At 38.9% G+C, this 27,149-nt stretch overlaps 1 protein-coding gene and 1 long non-coding RNA gene across 3 annotated transcripts in view; one reads left to right on the forward strand and one right to left on the reverse strand.

Annotated features, from left to right (window-relative positions):
* ppargc1b (peroxisome proliferator-activated receptor gamma, coactivator 1 beta) overlaps positions 1-19,932 on the reverse strand; it is a 38,878-nt gene extending 18,946 nt beyond the window's left edge. The window contains exon 1 of one of the 2 annotated variants that reach the window (XM_046849026.1): positions 19,817-19,932. In XM_046849026.1, coding sequence (XP_046704982.1) covers positions 19,817-19,897 — 81 coding nt within the window. In that variant the 5' untranslated portion in view covers positions 19,898-19,932. Of the gene's footprint in view, positions 1-11,953; positions 12,078-19,816 lie in introns of those variants that run through there. The other variant, XM_046849027.1, reaches the window with a different exon arrangement.
* LOC124385762 lies at positions 18,292-19,766 on the forward strand. The gene is made up of 2 exons (XR_006925797.1): positions 18,292-19,121; positions 19,638-19,766. It is a non-coding gene; the product is annotated as an uncharacterized LOC124385762 (long non-coding RNA).
* Positions 19,933-27,149: the final 7,217 nt, after the last annotated feature.

A 27,149-nucleotide genomic window follows, 5' to 3' on the forward strand; every position in this document is an offset into this window, starting at 1 on the left:
ATGGAAAAAGCTGCTACAGCTGCAGTGTCTTTGCATGCAGCTGTAACAAAAGAGAAAGTTAAAAAGATGCAAAAGGAACACTGGTGGCCAGTTGCAGTGGTGTTAAACACTGCGTTTCACTCCACAAAAGAAAGTGTTTGAATTAAAAGACTGCCTGCAAGGGTGAGATTTTGGCAGAACAAACGCAGTCAAGCTGAGTGCCGCCAACATCATCACAAGTTGCTCTTTCAACTGTTAACAGCTGCCAAGAAATCAAGGCACACTATATTCCCATTTCTATTTTAGGGGTGCACTCGGAGAAGAGGGTTTGTTTTGAAACCCAAGAATTGACTGAAGTGCCGAACTGACCTTTGCTTCCCAAAAGGTTGAAAGGACGCCGCTCAGACACAGCTGTTCGACTCACATGTGCAGTTAAATGGCAGTGTTCTACTGCAGGAGACATTTAGAAGTACAAATGCTAAGTTACTACAAGGATTATAAGTTAAAGTTTAAAACCAAATATTGAATCATAACACTGTATACCATATTACGTTATCTGTTTAATGAAAGCTAAGAGGTCTAATGATGGTAATTAGCCAGAACTACAGTCAAAGGCACATCTCCACTTTCCCCACAAGTATCTGATGATGAAAACTATATCGTGTTTAAACATTTTGCTAACAACTCTTACCTTTTCCCTATACAGGCCTAACTCTTAATACACACACAAGCCTTATTACCTTAGCACTATTCAGTTCTATCCAGGTTAAGAATGAATGAAAGAACATCCTAATACTATGGTTGCATTAGGTCAGAATTGGCAAATCATGATTAGTCCAAAGGACTTTTGTGGATGAGCTTTGGACAGCAGGCATCATGAATTCCAGAAGAAACGAAAAGTTGTGCAATCTATTATTTGGATTGCAAAGTGTAACTCCCAGATCTGCTGAAATAAAATGTAACCTGGCCTTTACAGGCTTAAAATTTCCAGCTGCCTTTGTCGCCTGTTTGTGACCTACACTGTTAATAATTAGATTCAAATAACCCATGTTATCTGCTATGCCCAGTGTTATTTTAAGAGAACGTACCCGGTTAAGAATGACAATGATTTGCCACTTGGGGAGATGGTTAGCAGGCAAAACAAACGATGTGTGGCTCTTAATGAATCTGTCAGAATACAATAATTAGGGTCATTAGGTTAAGGTCATAAATAAAGCAAGAGGGATTTCTTTTTCTCTGTCAGTCCCCCATCTCGGCTGTCATGTCAAGAACATTACAGCAGCTTAGATCATGTGCTGATCAGAAAGCCCAGATATCTAAAGGAACGGAAAGTCATGTCAGAGTAGCATGTGAATATCACAGTCTGTGACCCATTTATGCCTTACTAGGCAAAAACGCAAATCTCCCACCCAAAATCCTGATGGAGGTACCAGATTAACTGCTTTCTTAAAGTCATCACAAGTCTATTTGCAGGGTGTGGGCACATTCTAGTTATGATAACGGTACGTTCTCAGGCCTTGCGAAGTCATTAGTGTTTCTAAAAACAAAAGATAACCAAATTTCTGGCTATTTATCTTTACATTCCTTTATCTAGTACTCACACATTAGAGCAAGTACAGCTTTCGTTTATAATCAGAAAGGGATGAGAATAGAGTTCGAATAAAGCAAGAATAAACAACACATAAACTGTATTCAATCTGAGTTCTTAAGTCAATTAAAAACACGTGGCAAACATCTCTCAGAGCGAGGCAGCCGCAGACACTCCTAAGATATATTTGAGTCTCCCATACGTACTGGAGCTGTAATAGATGATGGATATTGACACTGTCTGCCCCCCAACGTTCAAAATATAGCTTATTAGACAAGCAGTGCCGTTAGCATAAAGCCTGATCAGATGCTTTTACAGCCTCGGAGCCCTACTATGCCATTTCAAAGTCAAGCTCACCCCAATTTCTCTTGACAAATTGCGATTAATTCCCTTTCGGCAGCCCAGCGAGAATGTTCCTTTACATGGACCACTGTATTTCTATTTCTTTGAGTGTGTCATTCATTTACTGCATTCTTGCTGATGTATGGTTGTTATTACTATACAGTTGGCTTTTTCATTCCTCTACCATCTTAATAAGTCTCTAATGTATTTCAGCAAGGCAAATGCAATAACTTTAGTGTTAATTCGTTTCAGTAAACCACTCTGCAGCATTTAGTTACCAGACTCCGACACAGCTCTGCCACCCACACCTCCTCCTTGGTGTGCATGGGTGAAGATCGGATGTGTGTCCCACAACCGGGGACTACCTGCAGAGTAAATCTCTGCAAAAGGTCAGGCCTTTTTAATGCAAATATCAGGCTCACCACACGGGACACCAGAACAGGACATACTGGGTAACAAAACTCCCCGAATCTCCCTGCATGGCCCTGAGATCAATTGATGCACTGGAGAACCAGTTCCGGCCTTCCAGTCGACTCACCTTTTTTTTTTTTTTTTAACGTCTGTCTTGGCTGGGGATCGAATTAACGTTATCTCATACTCTAGTAGAAGCCATTAATAATACAGACTGGTCCAAGAGGGAATCGGCTGCATAGGTTAAAATTATGTATAGCTGCTCTTTCAGCTCTTATTACCTACATGCACATGCTAGCCAATTAGGACAGTACAAGTTTCCTCAAGCATTGTACTGTTAGAATCATATTAATTGGTGCCAAAGAGTGTTCCTGAGATACTGAGAAGAAAAAAAGTTGTTAAATCTCAATTTCGATTGGATTGGTGAGGAAATAGGATGATGTTTTCATTACAATATCCCTGTTTCTCTGTGATTTTACTCCTGCCTCAATTCAAATTCTGGATATTGTATACCTTCTTTAAATTGGCCGGTAGAAATAACCCCAAGTGGGTCTGTCGTATCCTATAAAAAAAAGTGTTTTTCTCAAACCCAAGCCAGATTTTGGCTGAGCTTCATACACTGAACAACAAAACATACGCCACGTTTTAAAGGATTTGCCCTAGCATAGGTATTAGAGGTTGACCGATTAATCGGTTTTGGCAGTTAATCGGCACTAGTAGTTGATTGCTGAAACGCGCATGGTGCACATAATATAATGTATTCGTTATAAGTTTATTTATCAATTAATATATTCATATTTATTTTCTTCAGCACATTTTCATGATTCAGTATTGTTTTTATTGTTTATTTATGTAATAAAGTTCAGTACTATTTCATATCAAGTGTTTTTTTTTTGTTTAATCAAGTATCTATCTTAAAAACTCCGTTGATTAATCGGTTATCGGAAAGTACGATAAAACATGGCCATCGATATCGGTAAAATCCAATCAGTCGTCCCGGGTGGGCAATGGGGCAAAAATATCACATAAGGATACTTGTGATACAACTTACAACTTGATCACCAATTACATTAGCTTTGTGTTTTCAATATAAAAAACATTAGGCACTTTTAAACATAAAAATAGTCAAATATAAGTAGTAAGAGTTTTTCGCTATTGAAAGTTTTTTTTTTGTATCAAATCAGGAAAATGAACATAATCAGACAGAAAACCATTATTATACTGATCAAAACTTTGTCTAGCACCAGTACATAAATGTGATGCTTACAATTACTCAAGCAAGAATCCACATACTAATACAAGCACTTACAATAAAGTGGATAGAAATTAGCTTGTAGAAAAGCTACGTCAATTTTTGTAAGGATTATTAAGTTTATTTCTATTAAGTTTATTTCTTCTTGAATGTAAAAAAAACAAAGAACACATTGTGCAGACAATCTCCTCTCTGCAATTTACATGGAGATTGTTTTATCCTGTATGAAACAGACATAATCATTACATCTGGCTGCATTACTTAACAGACACGTGTTTAGAAATCTAATCCACCCCGAAGCTTAGAGCTCGTTTTATATAATATAATCCTATATTACATTTTTTTAATAGTCCTCCAGTTTCTATGTTTCACCGTTCACAGTGCACGTCAAGGTTGAAATGTTACCGCACAGCAACCCCAAAGACTCAGTGACGCATCCTGGTCACACAACAACATCTTCTGTCTTCCCTTCATCGGTAGGAGAGATTTAATTAGATGCTGTGTGAATCATTAGCTTCGTTCTCTCCTGCAGAGTTGTTCTCTGACTAGTTTAATAAGCTCGTGTGTGATGAGCCAAGCAAAAAACAAACAAATAAATAAACAAAAAAAAAATCTAGGAGCAACCTGTTTATCCGTGACTCTAAACACCAATAAAATACAAGTAGCAAATAATAGTAAAGTAAAGAAAAACTTGTAATTGGCTTGTGGGCTTTGAGCTTCTTTAACAGCCTTTCTTGGCTGTGCTATAGTGTTGAATGTTACTAAAAACTCAAATTTAACACACCCTTAATTTGCCAGACGGGCGGGTCTCGTTCATTGTCTGATCGTTTTTCAATGAGGTTTTGTGCATGTGGAGATAGAAACGCTTCTGCTCGTTGCCGAGAAACTGAAACCCCACAGCAAGCAGGATGACAGATTAACTAGGTCAGTCAATAAAGATTATAATTGAGGGCAACTGAGTGTAAAATAATTACAGCTACAACTAGCTGTGGTTAGGTCATGGATCAAAACCATAATAAAGGAGCGAGTGGTATAAGTGGGTTCATCGTGGATTTCATTTGTCTTTGTGTTCGTGAATTCTCACTAAGAAACTTTATTGTGTTACCAACCTTTCAGAGCAACAATGTGATACAGAAGCACTGCCTTCGGTTCCCACATGCATACTGTACTCGAAAAAACTGCACTGCCCCAAAACAATAATTCCCAAGGTCTCACAATGACCTCACCCACATGCTGTAAATTCTAACCTGAGAATTGCTGCTATAATCATAAAGATTCTGATGCACACACTTAGTCCTGTGCTATTTTATTGCACAATTGTGGAAGATTCATGATTTATAATCCTACTAATCCAACGTTTCCTTTCAGTCTGGTTCTTCTCAAGGTTTGTTCCTCATGCAACCTCAGGGAGTTATTTTTTTTCTTTTCCTGTCACCTCAGGCTTGCTTATTAGGAATCTAAATCGACTGCTGTAGAGATACTTTGTGCCAATCTCTGTCTCTTAAAATACTACTGTACTTTATTCAATTGCTGAAAACAGATGCGATGTCCTCAGGCAAGTCATTTCCGCATGCGCAAATTAAAGTTGGTATCAACAGCAAAATAGAAACCAACAACACAGCGAAACGTTCACTACCCTATGGAGACGAGACGTATGGTTAATAAGACAGTTATATCGCTAAAACCTTTGCCTCTGTGCTGTTCTGCTGAGCACCATTGTAAGGTGCGTCACGTTTGTTTTGCCATAGCACGCAGCTTTAGCCGCTTAACTTTTCCTCTTTCCGCGGCACTGCTTTTACTAATATTTCCCTCTGAAATAAGCTTATGTTCAACAGGCAGCTATGTCCTCAGACACACCTGCATAAACCAGGCCCCATGCACATCTCCCGCTGCAAAAAAAAATAAAAAATCTGCTGACATGCACAAGGGCACCCCAGGCCAGGACGTGAGGACACTGACGGCGCCGCAGGGAGGCCAGGCAGAAATGCGCTTCCTGTGCGAAGAGCCGTCTTCTGGGAAATGAAATTCTAGAAAAGTGGTTCTTGTCCCAGGGGTCCCTTATACTTTGCACGGCCTAGATTCTCTAAACGGGAAACCTATAGATGAGGTTCGGAGGATGTGAAGCTTCAGTCATTTTATGACAGCTAGCACGTGCAGATTAACATTCACACAGTGTTTTACCTGAAACAAGTATAGAAGGAGAAGGCCCAGAGTTGATTCCAAGGCATCCAGTATTGCAGAAGAAAAAAACAAGCCTGTCGGATCACTTTCAGAGTCTGAATTACAGCAATATCATGAATAAGGAGTCTCTAGTGACAACAAATACATTAGACAACTTGTCATTAACTTGAGATAATTTGCTATATTAAAAATGGTCTAATTGAATTCTTTGCTCTGCGTATCTACGCTCGCGCATTACACCTCCCTCCCCAACACAATTATCATTTCTTTACTGAGACAATTAATTAGCTGAAGTGCTTTTCCAAGCCCTGAGGCAAGTGGCTCTCTCTCGTCTTCCATCTCCACTGCCATTTTACGGCACATTCATGACCACATCCACAAAGCAGCAGGGGTGAAACAGTATCGACCTTTAGCAGATTTTTCTCAAATATCTTATTGGGAAACATCTTGCATGTAAGTAAAGGAAAGACAAATGTAGGCAAAAGCATAAACTTGCATAATATGGTATTCTTTGGATACTGCAATCTCAGGAGAACGAGAATTAAACTTTACAGCTCCTTTTCACCTCTTGTACATTTTGTGTACATTTAGTGTGTACTTGTTTTTAAACCTGCAAACATTCATGTAATGTACCTTTCATTTATTATTCGGTAAGTTACAAGAATGGAAGCCCATTAACATGCAATGTATGTAAGCAACATTCACATTAGCATGTGAATAGGCAAGAAATGGTAGTACACTTTTTCTGAGGAGGTTGTGGAAGGTTTTGTTTCTGACAGTCTGCACTTTGTAGTACATCGTGTGCAGTAAAATTATTGATTACGGTCAATTATTCCTCAATTTGTTCCTTTCACTTTCTCCTCTGAGAACTTTGTCAGAAGCATCAGCCAATGCATGAGCATCAGCACTTTCTCCAAAGTTTATAATATCACACTTGTTTATATATAACACTTTACTGATAATAATGGAGCAGAGTACACACATACAAACACACCCTTATACACATACACATTTACTCTCAACTTGGTCCCACCCACACAAACAGCGGTGAGCGGGAGCCGCTCTAAGTCTTCTTTGAAGGCTTGAGAAGTCAGGGCAAATGCCGTTCCCACTTCCTGAGTGCTTCGTTTTTTAATAAATGTCAAGGTCTGCTTAGCTCTTCTGCCAGGCAGGAGCCATAACTCTGCCTTACCCACCACCCACCATTCACCGTTCACCACAAGTTCTGTCACTCACACAATGACAGTCTGCGTGACTAATCCCGAACGATCTGTAACTGCCGTTTTGGGGATCCCAGGGTCTCAAATCAGTACTTATTAGACGAGAGCTGTAATTACTAACATTTCATTCTCCGTGAAGTAAGACTTCAGTCTCATAATTATGCGGCTCCTTGGTTTTCGTGTGGGAAACAATTAAATGTGTCTTACCCTCACCCTTTCAGTCATGTATCCCCCCCTATAGCTATAAGTCGGCGGCACTCTTGCTGTGGAGAGCTATATATATATATATTTCCAATGGAACAAACACAAAATGGATTTATGCCCTACATGAACATCTAACAACATCTCAGATTACCCAGCCAATGGCTGATGTCTGTCTGGGCTTCAGCCAATCCAATCAGTATAGAGATGTCCTTGAGAGTCTAACAGCATCGCCAGGGCTACCTTTGTGACACATGAACCATCACTCACCTCGCCCACTGTTACACTCATCATCCAATCGATGCTAAATCACCAGCTGCTCAGCTCCCAACACCACATCACAGCCTTTGCCTCCCACATCGGTCTACCACAACCTCCTGGCGGTTTGAGTCCAACATGTAAATACATCCGCTGAAGATTTATGTTTGCTTAGTGTGACTGACTTACAGGCTGAGAGACTCCACTCCCAGGCTACGACGTCTCATGCCTGCGCTGTCTGAGATGACCGATAAGGGAGACGCAGGAATGTGCAGAGCCAATCTGCCAGCTTCAGACAGCCATCAAGGCTGTGTTCCCTCATTTCTACTCTGCAACGTAGATGACATTTGTGCTCTTTTTATTACAAAGATGTAGAGCGATGTGCTTTGAACACTGCACATGCGCGTGAGCAGGACAAACCATCTGACTCAGCTGGCTCAAGGACATGTAGCAACATCCGCATACAAATTTGACTTTTAAGGAGTTGGCATTGTTCTCTTTTAGCTTAGAAATACCATTTTGCTTCAATAAATGTATATATATAAAAAAAAATGCACAAAATGTATTAAGGGACATGACGCTGGATGTTCAACGGAGAGTTTTAATTTACATTTGACGGTTTGAAGGCACTGAAAGGGCAGGTGGGGCAGTCAGAAAGAAAGATTACACAAATGTGAGGAGACAGCTTAAGACATAAGCCTACAAGGAATTACGAATCTCCGTTTACCTAACTAGGCTTCCATTGTGTCAATATCCTCTCAGAAGACAGAAACAGCAGCACAACCTTCCACAAATTTACTTAATGAAAGAAAAGTTGCTTAATTTTGATATCTTATTACAATACGACGATATGATGTTTCTCTCAGACCGAAAATCTAGGAAAGCTAAAGAAGGATCTGTCCGTCTATACTTGTGTGTAGAAAAAAATGTCCGCATAACTGATGAGAAGAACACATTTGTTTACACAGCAGAATAATCCACTGAACCGCCGCAACTATGAGAACCACGACACAAATCTGTGCAGTCGTGCTGCACGTGACCCATTCGCTTCAGACACAACCGAAGCCATATTTGGAATACAAGCTGGACTGAGATGAATGGAAACAAACAGCGAATTAGGACAAGCGTTCTTTACAAAAGAAAGCGGCAGAGGGGGAAATGTACACTTTAACAAATATTGTCAGTCTGACTAAAGAGAACACGGACGATAAGCAGGGTATGACATCATGGCAGATATCTGATACAACTGAAATAGATCAAGACAAACATGTGTGCTCCTCTGAACATGCAGGGCTACTTTGAACTTCACAGCTGTCAGATCAAAGGGGCGTGTTCCTTTGAGTTACACATAAAAAAATAATAATAATACAATCCAGTTCTGTCTTCCTGATACCTGCCACGTTTAAATTCAATCAAGCTGATGTTACATCTTCACATTGGGACACCAAATATATGTAAATTTTAAGCTGGTAAACAAAGCTGTATGAAACACCTGGTCTTCCTGATCAATCTCGGCTCGATTAACAGAGGACATACAAAAGGTATTCTTATTTTAGATTTTCAAATTAGGGATGTAAGCGAATGGAAATTTGGATTGAAGATATAATGTGCTCTAAAAAAAAATGTAAACAAAGATACAAATAAGTCCTTTGTAAATTTGTTCGAAAATATTGCAGGCAGATAAAAGTAACCAAGGGAATTTTAAAGGTGGAATCTCAGTGGTTAGGGCATTGGACCATGGATCAGAAGGGCATGAGTTCAAATCCCAGCATCACCAAGCTACCATTGCTGAGCTCTTGAGCAAGGCATTTAACCTTCAACTATGCAGTAAGTCACTCTGGATAAGGGTGTCTTCCAAAATGCAATAAATGTAAAAAAAAAAAACAATTAAGAACTCTGAGATGAAGTTGAGGAACTGTCAGAGCAAGAATTCACATTTCTTGTAAATACCATTTCTATTTTCCTTTCAAAGTTTCCATGAGCAATAAATACATTTATAAATAATTCTGGCTTAGGCCACACCCTCTTCGGGTGTAAATGCACGGCCTAGATTCTCCAAACGGTATCTAGTATCTAGAACTAAACAGATATACATAATAGCAGTGTGTTACACCCCTACTCGAAATGAACTGGATAAATATTATTTCTGTCCTTCACTAAAACTGACCCTGAGGTAAACGAATAATGCCTGCTACTGGGTTTGGTTTCCATTCATCTCCTCCGCTTGAAACCATAAACGCATGTAAAAACTGTTTCACGTCCAGTTGTTCTGCAGTAAATCTCAGTCAGTGGGGTTAAAAGTGGATCCAGCTGCCCCCAGCCAAAGGTGGTTTTCTGGCCGCAGTAAATAATATATGGCTGTGAAGCGTGGCCACTCTATCACACAAGTGACCTTGCATCTCTACACTGAAAGCCACCACCTCCAGAGTCACCCGATGGGTCTCTGTGCACTGCCGGTGTCTTTTTTCACAAGAGACTCAATCTGCAGAGGGAGTAGACCAACTGCTAGGCCAATCAAGCAACCAGTATGTGGGAACGTCACAAACCCGAGTGACCCAGCAGCCTGGATAGTCACATTGCAATTTTTCCCTGTAAACGTCTTTCCTTGAAAAGGCTTTTGTGTGTGATTTTGGGCAATGTGCAACTGTGTTGCTTTTTTTTTTTTGGGGTGTTAGGTTTTTTTTTTTTTTTACTATGTACTAGTTCAGAGATAAGGACAGTTGCACAAAGTTGTGAAAGTCCTTTTGGACTTTGTGCCAAGCACAAGAGAATGGAGAGGGGATGGCAGGTAATCCATCTATGTCCCTTCTCACCCCAGTCATCAGCAGATTAGCAAACCCAGCTGGAGGTCTCTGTGTCACTGCCTGTCGTCTGGACGCAACTCTTATTCCAGGCAGCTTCTGTTCTTAGCAGAGAAGAAAGCCTGCAGGGGGTAAAGTAACTCCTCTGGCACCAAAAGCCAACCATTCCACTAATAGCAGCTTTGGGGTTCTATTCAGGGTCAGTTCCATACGTTCCACAAAAGATGGATTTAAGTAAATTATAGTTATTTAACAACTTATTTATAAATAGTACATATGGAGAAACTCAACTAGTAACTCTCTCTGTTTAATGTAAAAAATATGCATAATGTATGTTACCATAAGAGCAGTATATTTTGAGAATAGAGTGGGAATTTACACCTATAGGGCTCCTGTCAGTGTGAATTAGTGGGTGTTTGCCAGGAGATGAGGGATCCATTTATGCATGTAACAAGCTATTGGAGAACATGATGGCTTAGTCATTCAGTACGCCCTCATATTTCCTCTCCAAGCCATTACCTGTCTATCTAGCTATGTGTAAAGAACACACTGTATGGAACGTAAGTTATGGAGATCGGGCAGTTGTTGTTTTTTCCCTCTTCACTTTACAATAGCTTTGAGCCAGGAAACTATTTCCTTAAGGTTTAGTGATTAAAGCAGGAAACTGTCATTGCAGTTCCCGGGTAATGTCTGAACTATTGTTTGAAATATGAGCAATTCTGTAGAGACAAACTACAGACGCACTACTAGAACATTCTCTAAAAAAAAGACGTATTTTGTAGGTCTTAACAATGCGGTCTTTATTTGGCCTTTGCGCCAACCTTGAGCTACTGGCAAGCCACAAATGCTCTAGTGTGCTTCTTCCATATTAATGAGTCTTCAGCAAGAGACGCCCTAGAGAGCCTTTCTCCACTCTATGGTCTATCTCTAAATCAATAGTTCTGTGGTGGCACCTCCAAAACAAAGCCACGCTCTCCACATGAAAGAACAACTCTGTGTCCTAGTTCTAAGTAGGTGGGATTTAAACCATAACACTATTTGGCAAGAGTTTCAACAGCATGTGGCTGGCCTCTCGTATCCCACCATGCTGGCAGATTTAAAGGGCAGTTAGATAAGCATGACTTCCATTTCCTATTAGTGTATTTAACATTAGGTGTTCCTGGTTAAGTTGTCTGATAATTCTGCTATTATACATTTAGAATGTAGTAATTATAGCAGCATAGTAGCCCAAGAGGTACAAAATCTTTATAATCAGTAATACACTGAAAACCAAAAACAAATATTCGAAAATCTGTCAAGAAAGTGCATCAAGTTGTAAATGCGTTTTTTCCTTCTGCAGAATAACCTCAGAAGAAGTATGTCCAGAGAAATCAATAAGCAATCACTGCCAGGTTGGATCCCTTGGAAACCTGCACCAATGTTTGTCTTTCTCATGTGGGTGTGTACCTGAGAAGACTAACCCCTAAAACCTTTCATCCCTAAGGTAATGTCTGCATGACCAAGGTTTAAAAAGACCTTCCAGCAAAGACACATTTTTCAGTCATTAAAAATAGACAAATACAAACATCGGATCTGATCAGAGTGAAAGAGATGCAGTTTGTGTGATCATATACGAAAGCCAAATATTCGAATGCATGCAGTGAAAATGCTAATGTGAGCCAATAAGACTGCTCTGTCTTTTTCAAAGACCTAGTGAGGCTGGAAATAGGGTCATGCGTACCTCTCTCTGCATCAGGGAGCTGCTGCAAAAGCAAACGGAGTGCTCAGAGAATACACAGGAAGACTAATGGAACAGATGAATGAAAAACGACTGCAGAATTCAAGCTTTAGACAAGGAAGAAAAACTAGCAGAGAAGAAATGAGGGCTCAGAAAGGCTTGGCCTAATGATTATTTAAAAAGCTCATTTGACTATAGCAGCTGAAATCAGAGGCCTGTCAGGGAGGTTTAACACTAATTGGTTAAAAAGCCAGCCATTTCATGCATAATAATAGAGAAATGTTCATCTGCCATAGATGACTAATAACCACGTGGTCATAACCGATCTCCCAGCTCCACCAAATGTTTCCTTGTACAGCTGCATCTGTACTTTCACATGCTACATATTTGAAATGCTTGCTGAATAGAAACACACCTATTCCAAATCTCACATCAAAAACACTTTACAAGTCTCTACTAGTAAAGGGCATGTTACTGTTTCAAGATCAGAACAAACTGTCATCATGAATCTGCACTTTACACAAGGCTGAACAGAGCTGGACAAGAAAATATTTACGCATTCGTGACGCCACAAAAGTACCCAGAAAAGTACTGAAATCGATTATGCTATACAATGAGCATCTGTAATCCTCCATTCTTTTAAGATGTTCTAGTTCTGAATCGCTTGGGTAGCTAGAGCTGGCAAGTGGCAAAACGACAATTCATTTTGTATGTGTGTACGTGACAATGACATTTGAATATGAAACTTGATTGATTCTATGCAAATGAGGTATGACACTGCAAAAACCACTTAACACCTGGCTCGATGATGCATGTACTAATCTTATACTGGTCTGTAGGCTATTCAATTTTGCCTTCCTTGAGTTTCACCTCAAAACTAAAACAAATACTGGAAAATGCACTGGAGTGACAAGTAAAACAAGTGAGACTAACTTGTTTAGAGTTCACATAACACCAGACACTATACCCCCCAACTAAGCTTGTAATGGGCTCAAGTAAAGACAATCCTATACCAGCTAAGAAAGTGGCAAACTGCAGAGCTGTGGTCATTCTAGCACTAACCAAGTCTGCAAAAGCTGAATGTTCAGTGCTAAATTAGGTCACAGGCATAGAAGGAGAGGTGGGGGGTAAAGGGGTGAGGGGGTGGATGTGTTCACCTGTACCTGTTCCGTTGGAGACTCATTGTCCTGCCAGGTTGCTTCAATAAAGATAATGAAATTGTACAGGTTTTTTTTTCTAGGTGTTGGCAGAAGGCCCAGGAAGTCAGAAGTTCACTTCACTACTCGTGAGACACAGCTCCACTGAAAGACTTCCGCAGTTTAGTAATTTTCCGCGAGCGGAACATCGTGTCTGGAATCACTACTGTTTTGTTACTTTGGGAGGAGCCAGTCCTCTTGCCTCAGCCATCTCCTTGCTCTCCTTGGCCTGAATGGAAAGTTTCACAGAGGCACGAGTAACAGCCTGCACCCTTATGAATGTTACCAGTTTCCATAAACCAAGAAGCAGCGTTTACCAAATCCCTGTAGCCCACAGCAACATGTTTATCTGCCAACTCGTGTCCTCTGCATTCCTGTGGGCGTGACCCCTCGTGCTAATCATATGCTACGTGCGCCTTTCCTAATATGTCAGTGAACAAAACTTTGCAAAATGCAGAAATGAATGCTGCGTAAAAAAAAATATTTATGTTTTGTGGGATTCACATAATGCTGTTGATTTATCTGAAATGACTCATCAGCTTCATAGATTTTTTTTGCTGACAAATCTTTGGAAATGTCTTTGGCAAAAGATTACAACCCATCAAATCCAATATTTCCGATTATATGGTGCAACCCAGGTTGAACTTAAGTTTAATTACACGCAGCAACTCTGCTAACTAGTGTGCTAATAACGTGCTACATAACTTTCCGTTGTCCCACATGAGGCTTTACCAGTCTGAGCTTGCCCTCCCTTGATGTCATTGCCATGGCGGGGCTTGGTGTGCTGTTCCTCTAACAAAACAAATAACGCTGTATTTTCCTTCCAGTTGAGTTGTTTTACTATTGTGGATTATGCAGGCTAAAACAAAGGCTATTCTCATAGCAGGAATCAACAAAAAATATAATAATTTTGTGTAATAATAATAATAATAATAATAATAATAATAATAATAATAAAACAGTCTTTATCTCTTAACCGGCTGTACGTGGGGTTTTCACATTTCATAATTTGTAAGGCACATATCTTTTAAAATGGTAGAAAATATATGCCTTGATGTAACTGGCTAGCTTTCCCTAATCATAAAGGATGATTCAGGCTTTTACTGATCACTGATCTTTGGAGATCACACACAAAAAAAGAATGTTGAAGGCTCCAGATGCAAAAGGAGCAATTACTTGCTTGTAATTACTGTATGCTCTGTGCTCTACACCTAATTACATTAAATCCTACTGTGGTATGTTCTACCCTCTTGCACCAAAATGACCTAGGGACAGACTGCAGTCTGGTAAAAAAAAAAAAAATGCGCTGCGTGCATTTCTTTGACACCATAAGCAGGCGGGGGGAACGATCCTGTTAACGGACGACACACCTGTGTCCTTTTTTAGATTGCAAATTTGCTGGCTCAAGCCAGCCTGGCCTCGCAAATGATGACCAATCCAAACAATGACCTTAACCGCCTGGCCTCCCTCAGGTGGGTTTCAACTCCGGCGCACCTGCGCTCATCAGTCTTAGAAATGCGGATTCTGAGTACAGTATTATTAATAATTAACACTAATGGAGAAATCGCATTACCATTCTTTTTGACTGAAACAGCTTAGCAACAGGCAAATATCGGCTTGAATCGGTGTACAACACTTTGAAACAAATAATTAACTATTCAGCACTATATAACACCTTATATGTGGTGTTAAACTCTTCTCTTCCTCATAACAGCTGGTTAAAATGTGAACGATCTGCTGAGGCAAAATCTAACACCAGATCAGTTCAAGCACCCAGCAAAAAAAATACAAATAAAAGTAGAGATAAAATGTACAAGCTGCACCCCTCACGTTCCATCATGCTATCACAGATCTTTCATTAAAGACAACGATCCCCATTTATCAAGCTGGATTTAAATACAAATCATTCACGAGAGCATTTGCAAAAGAAATGTAGTGTTAGTGAAAATCTAGCTAGTACAATTCACAAGTGCTTACTGTAGTAGGTAGCTGCAATATTATTTATACAAGTTTAAAAAGCATATTTACTTCTATTATACATCTGCATGTAATACAAATTTTATATGAAACTATTTTTCATCGAAAAAACTATCCATTTATTTAATCTAATAAGACTAGCTGCATTGAAGGCTGTTTTAGCATACACATTTAAGGCCCAATATTCATTAATACTATTAGGAAGATCACAGACAGAAGAAAACCCAAAACAAAATTTTGATTATCTTTAAAACTGATGCAGTGGGAAAGTTTTTCACTTTATGTGAGACTTAGGAATGAAGACTCGAAGGAAAGGTTAACCTTTGGATGCCAGATGTCAGCCTACGATGGATTACTCTGTATCAATTATTGATGTTTAATCCTCTTCCAGTCCACAGTAAGAATTGGACATAGATCCATAGCACACACACACACACACACACACACACACACACACACACAAGCAAGACACAATCCTCTCAAAACCCCGAATGCTCTGCTCAAAACTCTAAAACAAAATACAAAGGGATTGGATGCAGGAAGCAGACGCTCTTCGAGTGCCATCACGCAGCATTGAAAGTGGCCACAAACGCACGAGGACATTCACCGTAAAATGGGGTGAAGATGGCAAAGACGAGACCAGCAGGCGACATGTAACGTAACCTAAATACACTTCGATTTGCGTGCTGCGTTCGCAAATTCAATATTACACCCATTCGCTTGCATTCCAAATTAATGTCCAAAGATATTACATTTCGGGCAATTTGCAATCAAAATGCGATCAAATGCAATGAGCCAGCTTCCTGGCACAATGTCATTCCCGTATGTTAAACAGCCACGTTTCGTCGTTTTCATCATGACGTTTGGCCAAGCTTCACACCACAATGAGTGGCAAAAGAGGTATGGAAATGCTTAAGTAAATCAGCAGCCACTGAGTCTATTGTGTCTGCCATCCTTTTTAAATGATGTCCTATCTGCTTGTTTACAGTGGAAAAAATGAGCATAATCATTCTCCGTGGAATTGCACCGAAGTTTCTTGCACGGCGTTAACACCCCGCCGAGCTGACGGACGATACAAGTTAAGCGTGCAAATACATTTTCTCGACTCTCGTCAAGCCAGGTGACTCAGCCCATATCAAGAAAGCAGTACACATAACACTGCAGTACCGCACATCACGACAGCACTGTTGGTCTTCGAAAGCCTGTCAGCCTGAGCGCTTCTGCAGCAGATTTTTACACCTACAGCAAAAGAAAATCCCAAAAGGATTCGAATTTTCAATTTACATTGATCGGTGTATGGCACTATCAGTTTTGGTTTGATCTTCTCTTCTTGTCTTTGTCAGGCTTGGCTTCTGTACTGTCTGCTACACAATGACCTTCAGCTATATGATCCCCTGTAATTGCCCATTCCTCATAAATCATACAGTGTGTGAACATCTATGATGGAAAAGAACTCGTTAAAGGCGTGATGGGCTCCATTACAAGAAAAAAAAAGTGGTGTACGCTCAGGTTAAATCAAATGTCAAACTTGCATGCAGCCGTTTCATCAGCATTCGTACTGTATCTACACTGACCTACATGTACACACAGTACATAGGCTATGTATAGACGGAAGCCATTTAGGCTTTGCTTGAGATTATTGTGAGACAGAAACACAAAATAGAAGCGAGTTAAATGGCAAGCCGGCGATCCAAGATTTGGATTAGCAGGCTCTCAACTATTCTTTTGGCTGAGCTGATAAAGGAGAGTAAAACTCTGTGGAAATGAGTTGTCATGCTGCACTTTCTGCTAACAGGGAACGACTAGTATAGGGGTTGCCAGATTTGGACTGTTTCTACTACAAGACAATCACATTCAATACTATACCCTCACTACAGCTGCTACTTGATGTTGGGATATCAGTATTGCATCAAAAAACACACCGCATATTTGCAGATTAATTCTTTTCCAGATCCAGCAACTATAATATACTGGTTCTCTGGAAAGTTTGTGCACTACGTATGACTTTTACTACCACAGCAAGTAATATCGAAGTACACAAATACTTCCTGAACTCTGAGAAAACCCACACAATATACAACACAAAAAAACTTTTTTGCACCCAGGGTTTTTATCTTCCTGTATATGCATGCGATTTCCATTGCTCAAATTGTCAACACGTGCATTCATAGATGCTTTTCTGCGAACCACGGTTTCACAGCGTTACATTTAGAGTTACGGTAACCGTCCCGTCTACTCAAACCCTCAACCTCTTTTCTCTCCCAGGCGTTTCTTTCCGCAGAACCACGGTTTTCTTTTAGATTTTGTTTCCTGCATATATTCTGTATACAGGATCAGTTTGCTCCATGAAGAACAGTGTAGGTACAGGCTTTTATTCCAGTCTCATTGAAGAAAAAACTTGGAGTAAAAACTACCAATTAGTAGTTGTAGGAAACGGTGAATTACACAAGTGAGATAAGGTGGAGCTTGAAAAAAGAAAATTTATTGCATCGACAGCAGGCCTGTTCTATGGATCTCTATAGATGTTTAATATGAGCATGCCCTATTTCTCTGCATTTCTGGCAAATTCACTGAATGTACAGAGGTACAGGTGTTCCTATTAGTGATGGGTCGTTCATTTTGAACCAGTCTTTAATGTGACTCAGAGGAGCAAGCCGTCTCAAACAATGACTTGTTTATTTTCTACAGGACACGCATGAGCAAAGCATCGCAAAATCTCTGTAGGTTATCTACAGGAAGCAGAATTGAGTAGTTTACCTTGTTTTTCTGGTCTGAGTATTTCGTTCTTTTATCACGTGACTTCAATAGACACTGTGCAGTTTAATATTTGTATATAAATTAATGGAACTATAGTCAAAGTTTGTATATGGAGACATGTTTGGGGATCTGCTCATTTTATTTGCGATCAAAGGAAGGAAACGAACCAAATGACTTGAAAAAAATGTGTGCATTTTGATGAACAGAGATTCAAAGAACCATGTCTAGGAAAAATGATCCGATCATTCCGTTCCTATTAAAGTGGCCGCTTAGTGCACATATATGTATGTGCACACACACACACACACACACACACACACACACACACACATATATATATATATATATATATATATATATATATATATATATATATATATATATATGCCACAATCCACAAAACCCCCAGTATGTTTTCTTCTGCATCTGGCAACCCTGTGCAAATCGTGATGAAGTCGAGCTGCTCCACTTTTGCGCAACGCAGTGGAGGGAACAGGAGAAGGGACGGGGCCAGTGACGTCTCTGCACTTCACTAGGTTGCACGCCAGGGGCGAGCACGTGACTGCAGCAAGTTCGTGTCACGAGGACGGAGTACTATTTTACACACACACACACACACACAGACACGCAACCCAGGCGGTTTTACCCGGTAACCCAGCGCGAGCGTAACACAATCGCTTTCTTTTCAAATATTAATTATTGCTTCATTTATTTATATATCTATCCATGCATCAGGGCATTTCTTTCCCCATGCCTTTTTAATATGCGGTTCTGTATGTTCGAGAAGAAAAAAAATCCAATATATTGTGTCTATGCTCAATTTTAAATCGCATGAAAATGTAAAAAAAATAAATAAAATAAATCTCCATGCGCATCATTGCTGTAGATTTTCACGAACCGAGTCACACACACCTTCAGCAATATCTAGTTGGTATTCGAGTCGACTCGCATTTTTCGACTGCACTTCCTTGCGATTTCATCACGCACCGGCGTGGCGGATTTCTCTCTCCAGCGCGTGAACTTTTCTTCACTTACGCAATGATGCGCAATTTAGACGCACCTATAGATTTCACTTTCCCGTAAGGTAGCCTATGGATTATATATAAAGCAAAGCTTAAGGTGACTCATTCAAAAAACACCCAAGCACAGGTCCAGGAGGTTCAGCTTGTTAAGCCTGAGGAGATAGTTAGCAGGGATGAGCTGGAAGTATGAATGGGAGAGTGCGTTATAAAAGGCGCGAGGTAGGAAAACAAACAAACAAAAAACACAGACAAACTTATTGTGATCAAACAAAAAGAGCTTCACTTTATATTTCCAATATATTTCTAAGTTCTCCTGCACGCATGCTCAAAGACCACGTCTGCATTATTAATCTACATCTGCTTATAGGAGAAACATCTCCATAACCTTTCCTCCAAAAGTCCAGTTTTTCACTTCAGATCAGTTTGTATTTTTTTCTGGATTGACAGCAGTTGAAAGTGGCACGCGCGTGGATAGAGAACGAGCTCATCCCTGGAGCACATGTCTAGAGTTCAAGTTCACCAGTCTCGTGCACCCACGTGTGCGCCTTTTCTATTCTTCCTCAAACTCAGTTCAAACTTTTCCAAACTCGCGCACGCGATCAGAATCATTCATGCAAAAAAAATAATAATAAAAAAAAGCTCCTGCTTGGAGCATGGAGGATTGATGATTTCATTGAAACAAATTAAATTCTTTCTTTTAATTTTTTTTATTTGAATCATTTCCTCCACGTGCAGCGCAGACGTCAGCGGGCACCCGAGACGCCGGCGGCGCGCGAGACACAGACGCTCTTACAGCATCGCTCGGGATCTCGAGCCGCAGCCGCTGTGCAAAAAAATGCAACCAAAAATAAAGAAAACACTGAGCCGGATCGACAGCTGCAGCCCTGTTCTTATAAAGCATGAACGTTTCTTACCGGGCTTCCGGAGTTTTCTGTCAGGTAATTGAACACGAAGGAAGAGAGCTCCTCATCCAACAGCGAAACGCAGTCCGCCATCTTCTAGAGAATGAGAGCTGAGGAGCGCGTGAGCGGCGCTATTACGAGTCACTGCGAGGCGCCTGTCCGCCTGCAGGGGGCGCTTACTATTACATACACGACTATTACAAAATTCCAATTTTGTAACACAAAAAAATATCTATTTCGTAACACCGACCATCAAATGAAAGCAAAAAAACGTGATGGAGAGAATTTGCATTCATATAGGTTTACCGTATGATACGACTAGAAAATGAATACACATATACTAGACTTGGTAGTGTAAATAATGATGTGTAAGCTTAAGACTTTAAGGTTTTTTTCTTGGATCAAGATGGCAAAAGGGACAAAAATAAATGCATGATTTTGCAGGAGTTTGGGATTATACACGCCATGGCCCAAATGATGTAAGAAAAACATATAGGATGTTTCATTTCTGATTGGAAGGTCAAGGGTTTAAATCCCAGCACCATCTGTCAAATGCTGTAAATGTATATTTCTTCCCTAAGATATTGGCACAATGTTGGGAGCACACAGTAGTTTTGAATGTCTTTGTAAGCTGTAGCTGATTCAAATGCTTACCAATCTTCAAGCATGACAATTCCCCTGTGAACAAAGTGACCTCCATGAACAATTAGATTTACCAAGGTTGGAATGGAAGAATTCGACCGCACCCCAGGCCTCCTCGCCTGACAACAGTATCTGACTAGCTCACCGATGTGGGTAAATGAGCAAATCCACACAGCCAGAACACTCTAGAGTATGGAAGCCTTCTCAGAAGCGTGGAGATTATCAAGTCAAGTCAAGAAGCTTTTATTGTCATTTCAACCATGTATAGCTGACGCAGTACATAGCGAAATGAGACAACGTTCCTTCAAAACCCTGATGTTACATTTAACAATATAAAGCTCCATAACAGAAAACTCAGAGCTAAGGACTAGTGTCCTCGCCACATAAAGTGCATCATGTGCAACCTGGTGCAAACAGTGCAAGACAACACAAGACAGTTTAGGAAAAATACACAAAACACAAAACAGCACAGCCAGTAAACCTGCTGTATATTACACTGTGCAGTGTGTAAGAGAGAACTGTGTGCTGAGTGTACCTTGTAAATTAACAAAATGTAAACAAAAAGATGTACAAAAACAGCATGTAAACAGTTTGTATAATGAAGTGATCTAATATGAGTGGTGCTGAAGACAGATGTGTGGAGTGAGTACGAGTTATTATAGTAATGAAGGTAGAACAAGTTCAAACTTAGTCGGATTTTAAATAGCTGGTGTCCACATTTTTTTTTTATTATATAGTGTATATCTAGGGGGTGCCTTGTTTTATTTTTATTTTTTTTGTGGTGTTTTTGTTTTGGATCACATGATCATGTTTGGGATTAGGCTACAGTCAACTATTATCAAGGTTGTCATGGTAATTATTTAGTTATCCTAGTTGAAGGCTGATGATCAAACATTTAATACATAAAAACGTTTCAGATTTAGAATCAGGTTTATTGGCCAAGTGTGTTGACACACACAAGGAATTTGGTTCCAGCTGTGTTTCATTGGTAAAACTACATTTTTACTATAAAACGAGGAACTGCGGTTAATGTAATATACAGTGGTGTTTTAAATTGAAATGGAGCCTCTGATGAATAGATAAGGTAATCTAAGGCGATTTTCATGGCATGGTGGAAGACGTTCAAGTTCAACTGAGCTTTATTTTGTCAAATGTTTTCAGAATCCAGGGTAAACAACAGACAATGAAAGTCATGCGCTACACTTGCACACCCATACATAAAGTTAACATAAAGCACTTAAGAGCAAATGAATAGAGACACCATACAAGTCACCAATCTAAGGGGACTGTTTGATTAAGTAATTGAAAGGATTTTGCACAGCCAGTCAGAATGCAAAAACTGGGCTCTGCATTTGGCCAGGAATCAAACTCAGGCTTCGTACAAGGCAAGCGAGAATTCTACAGTGGCATCAGCAGTGTTTCTGATCCAGGCTTTCTGATTCAGTCCTGTGCTTGTGTGCGTGTTAGTATTCTAGATTTCCTGTATGTGGATTGGATAATCCAACTTGCTTCTGGGTTGGACTGTGATTATAAAATTCTGGAATTAAACACGTGAATAAAGATCCTAATATTAGAATAGCTGAATTGGGCTCATGAAATAAATCTGCCATGATTTTCCATGTCCCATATTCCATTTAAAAGCGGTCTCTGGCTGCAAATGATGGCTGCAGGACATGATCGACTGCATCCACAAGCACAAGTCCATGTCTTTAGAACATTTCTAGCAATATAGATTGATGTGTGAGAAAATTGGAAAAACTGCACAATGAACTGCAAACCAAGTTCGATCTAAAAACCCTTAATAGGATTTTAACTTCTTCCTCTGTCTCAGTGCTTCATTTACTCATCATCAGATGACTCATTTATACAGCAAGGATGGGTGGTTTTCTTTTTTTTTTCACTTCTACATCAGTCTAACCCATATTTAGACTGGTCTACAGTATATTCATCATAAGCACCTGCATATCTAGCACATTTTCCCCAAAAACAATTTACTAGCATTTATAAAGTTATTAGCTCATTAAAATAGTTGCCTTGGCTTTTTAGAATCCTGGAATTTATTAAACGGATACCTCTTGTGTTTCCTGAGAGTTGCTTACATCTGGGAATTGTTGACCAGCTTCCACTAATGGTACTGAAGTACTTTGCCATTTTCTCATTGCCCAGCATTAACTAAACATCTTGAGATGCCATGTTGATCTTTTCATTGCAGTGAGTGTGACTCACTTGTTTACTGCTCCAGCACAGACCAAAACATACAATCCACCTTGATTTTAGTCAGAAATGCAAAAGAGAGAGAGAGAGAGAGAGAGAGAGAGAGAGAGAGAGAGACCTATACACCGCATCAGGAATGCCCATTAAACCAAACGTTAATAATAGATCAAAATTGACAAGCATGTTAGAAAAGAGTGCTGTGATTTCCCAGTCAAATCAGAATGTGTCCTCAGGCCAATAACCCACTACAGCATTTTGTCTGTCAAGCTACCAACACAATTTATGCTGTCAAATGATTCAGGTCATAGGGATTAATGCGTACTAAATATTAGTGACTGAAGGGTCAAGATTTTGTTTCATTTAATGACCTAAGGCAAGATTTCAGCCTAGAATAAAATTACATTTAAATCGTATTCAAATCTTCTGAACACATTTGTATTTTTTTTTTCTTTTTCTTTTTTTTTTTTGTTGTTAAAATGCCCTCAAATTAAAAATAAGGAATTACATTATTTAATTGGAACAATCTAGATCTAATCTATTCAGGAAATGTGTGCTGGCCTTAATAAAAATACTCATTACAAGTCCCATTAATATCTAAGTGTGACCAGTTAATTACTTTCACAAAGATTTAGGCTTCCTCGTTTAACTACTACTCTGTATCGATGTGTTAGTGCTACTGCAAAAAATATTATTTGTATTTATCACAACTGATATTGTATAATCAGTTATCTTAATAATAAACAAAAATATATAGCGTATTCATGGTTTCCTTTCTTTTCTATCAAAGCAGATTAACAAATTCGGTATTTGTTAATAATAACATAATAATTAACAATTCTGGTATTTAATAATCCACTGCTCTAATTAACAGCATAAAAACTGCTACAAGTCAATCCTTGGGCCATGCACCTGAAACTATCATTTATTTCTTAAAATCTAAAAAGCAATTGGAGATACAGAAGTAATGTATATGAGCATATATAAATAGTATATAACTGGGTGTACACATTATATTTAGTAAAGTGTTTGTGAGAGGTTCTGATACATTGTTCTGTTTCATTTTCCTCCATTATATTTTTCTATTCCTCAATGTTTTCATTCTGTTTTATTTTCTTTACGTTTTGTTTAAGGACAAATTTCATTTCCGAGGTCACTACTGACACAAATTGATAAAATGTTCATTTACTACTAAAATGACTTCTCTAACTCTGAATAAATGAATTTAAAAATAATAACTTTTTTAATATGTGCATATCCATACACTTTATTTGATTCGAAAAACCCTTTTAAAACGTGGAAGCAGGGGACTTTTGACTGGTAGTTCAAACACAATTCATTATTGTTCATCATCTGCAGCATGCTAGCCGCAGCAAACTTGAAAAAGAAATGGACTGTCAGTAACAGCTGCAAAACAGCAACTCTGCATCTGGCTTATTTTCGCGCAGCCTAATCACTCGGTTACGAACAGCTGATGAACCAACAGCCGAACTCCAAACAAAACGATTGCACTACTGATTTTTTTTTTCTCTTTTGTTGTTCCTACAATGATCGTTCATTGTCTTACAAATATCTCTAAAGCAGTCACATCTCACACATGAGCCATGTTTGTGAAGAAAGATGATGTTAATGATTTTGAATCTCAGTGACAGAGATCTATTTTCAGTATTGCATATTTGATGTTAACATAACCTTAAATGCTTGAAAGTGATTGTCCTTGGTCCCTAAACAAGAATTAATCTTTGATCATGTTGTTTTGACACAGCTAAACCTTGAGAACTGCTCTGACCGCAGAGCTGACCAGAAACAATAATAAACCAGATTAGTGATAAGCGGGATCTGAGTGACATGACTTTGCTGTTGCAACAACGAACTAAGAATGAACAAAGGGCCAGCAGGTGACATTTAGGAATCCGAGGTCATTTTAGAACTCTGACAGTAGTCACAAACCCACTGTGTGTGTGTTACTTATAGCCCGAGTGTGCATATCACCTGTTACAAGGCTGTGAAAGGTTACACACGTGAGTGTCTGGCCCTTTTACACAACTGGCAGAATAGAGAATTGTGCTGTCTGTGAGTATCAATCAGTGGAATACCCCACTTCCTCAGTCACATTATCGTATTGATTTACCCATGAGGTTTGGGCTTTTAGAGGTCAACTGTGATATGCATTCAACCCTAGTTGTCTACAGACAAAATACAGTTTGTACATTATTTTCCAATGCTGGTTGCTGGTTTTAAAGATAAAAGTTTAATTACATTTTAACATTCGGTGATGCCTAATCGTTGTTCAGTTCAGAGCTAGAGTCGATTCAGCTTCACATTGCCAGATTCAAATCAATCTTTTGGTATAAGTACATCAAGAGACATTAATTAGAAACATTTTACCAGTACTATTGAATGCCTTGATACTGGTCAGAATGTTAATATTTAAAAAAGCTGTGTAATGATTGATACGGTTAATTTAAACCATGAGGTTATGTTTATTTCATTTTTTGGAAGGACTCACCAGTCTTGGTGCTTTGTAGCAGAATATAAATCTGTAACTTGAAGATTCCAACACCACTGCTTGAGAACCAACAATATTAATATAAATATAATTTGCTGTGTTGTTGCTCTTAATCATTATTATTTTGAACACAAACATATGTGTGCAATTTTATATCTGCAAACACATCATTTAAATCACGTTTTATAGTTATCATATAATATTAATATAATGAGTCTTTCATTAAGAAAATATTGATTAAATATTTTCTAAAGGACTTTTGGGTGTCAGTTGTTTAGAAAGAGGACATTTGTGAGAGAGCTTGTGCTTTTATGTTTGTTTTTTTTGGTTTTTTTTAGTTAAATAAATCATTTGTGACACAGAATGTTGTGGTTAGGAATAATTTCCTTTCCGCAAGCGTGCACAATAGAGTCAGTGTTATATCAGGAACTTGATTATGAGCATCAGAGTAATTTCTGATTACATTTGATAATCTGATTTAGACATGTGTGCAAACTGTTCTTAGCAAGAATGAACATCCACTGACATCTTTATGGTGTCCAGCGATCTCATGGATCTCATCTTTTGGTTGTCCAAGCAGAATGAATCTGAAGGGAAGAGAAGTCTCATATAGAATAGCTGGTATCTTGGTTTTCACTGGTTTTCCCATACAATTTTGTTCAGTTGTCCTGCACGCACTGTCCTGATATATTTATTTTATACTTTTCTTACTGCCACGTAGCTACTGCTACTGTGTTTTTGAGGAAATTATACTGTACAAGCGCTATTGAGAAAAGACAATAAAATGCCACTTGAGTTGATTAAACGTCAAACAGTAAGATATGTCATTGTTTACTTAATAAATATGTTCTAACCATTGACAAATAATTGCCATTGCGTTTGTGTCGTTGTTTGATGTATTTAACGACATTTCCTACTGTCTTTATTTATTACTTCTCTAAACCGTGTCGATTTAACAAATTCATTACTATTTTGCCCAGCCAGGACTGAAGGTTAATTTAAGCAGTGCATGACAATATTGTTCCTGCATCACAAAATAGGAAATGTTGAGTCTTGTCTCAGAATGGGAATAACTTATTGCAAAAGTGCAGAAGTTGTCTTGGATTTTCCTAGTCACAAGACGTTTCATTTAAGCGTGAGCAGGAAGAATAAAGCAAATGCATTTTTATCTGCCAGCAGATTTTACATTCATAACCTTTTTTGGGTTCATTTAAAAAAGAAGGTAATGACTTCAGTAGTTTAAAACCCTTTTGAGAATTCTTTAAAAATGATAAAAGACTACAGTGGTTGCTAATTTATTAGAAATATCTTATTCTAGGTCATTTATTTTACTGTAAAACCTTGTAGTGGAACAATACAGCCATTCCAAAGGGTAACCATTTGTACTAATGAAAACAAATGGAAAATAAATTTGCTTAACTGTCATATCTCCATAACTCTCACTAGGGTTTTGGTCATATAAAGTGCAACAAATAAGTAATTTGGTCTTATATCCATTGCATTTGATTTGATCATGGTAGAGTCAACATGAAAACGAATTGCTGATCTTTTCCATATGTGGTTCTCATAGGGAACCAAAAGTAAATGAACAAATGGCTGCTCAGCGTTTTTAGGGTCAATCTTTGCATCAGCTAATTTAAGCATGATCCAGAGCATGTTATGTAGCATCATGAATATATTGAATAATAAGCATATTTTTACAATAAGAAAATACTGTTGGGCCTAACAGAGATCCATCAGTAAAAAGAAAAAGACGGCATCTGGTAATATTTATGGGCCATGGACAGCCATGGATTTATAAGGATTTTGCAACTGAGCACTAAACACAACAGTCTTGTTTCTTTTCATTACAGTAGCCTGAAATAAAGGTATTATGGTTATGAAAAGATTATTACATGGTTCACCCAGTGTAGTAAGTAAATTTGATTTAATTTAAAGTTACATTTATGACTGTAAACCCTTAAATCTCAGTGGACCCATTGG

The sequence above is a fragment of the Silurus meridionalis genome, chromosome 5 (assembly GCF_014805685.1).
Source record: "Silurus meridionalis isolate SWU-2019-XX chromosome 5, ASM1480568v1, whole genome shotgun sequence".
NCBI lineage: Eukaryota > Metazoa > Chordata > Actinopteri > Siluriformes > Siluridae > Silurus > Silurus meridionalis.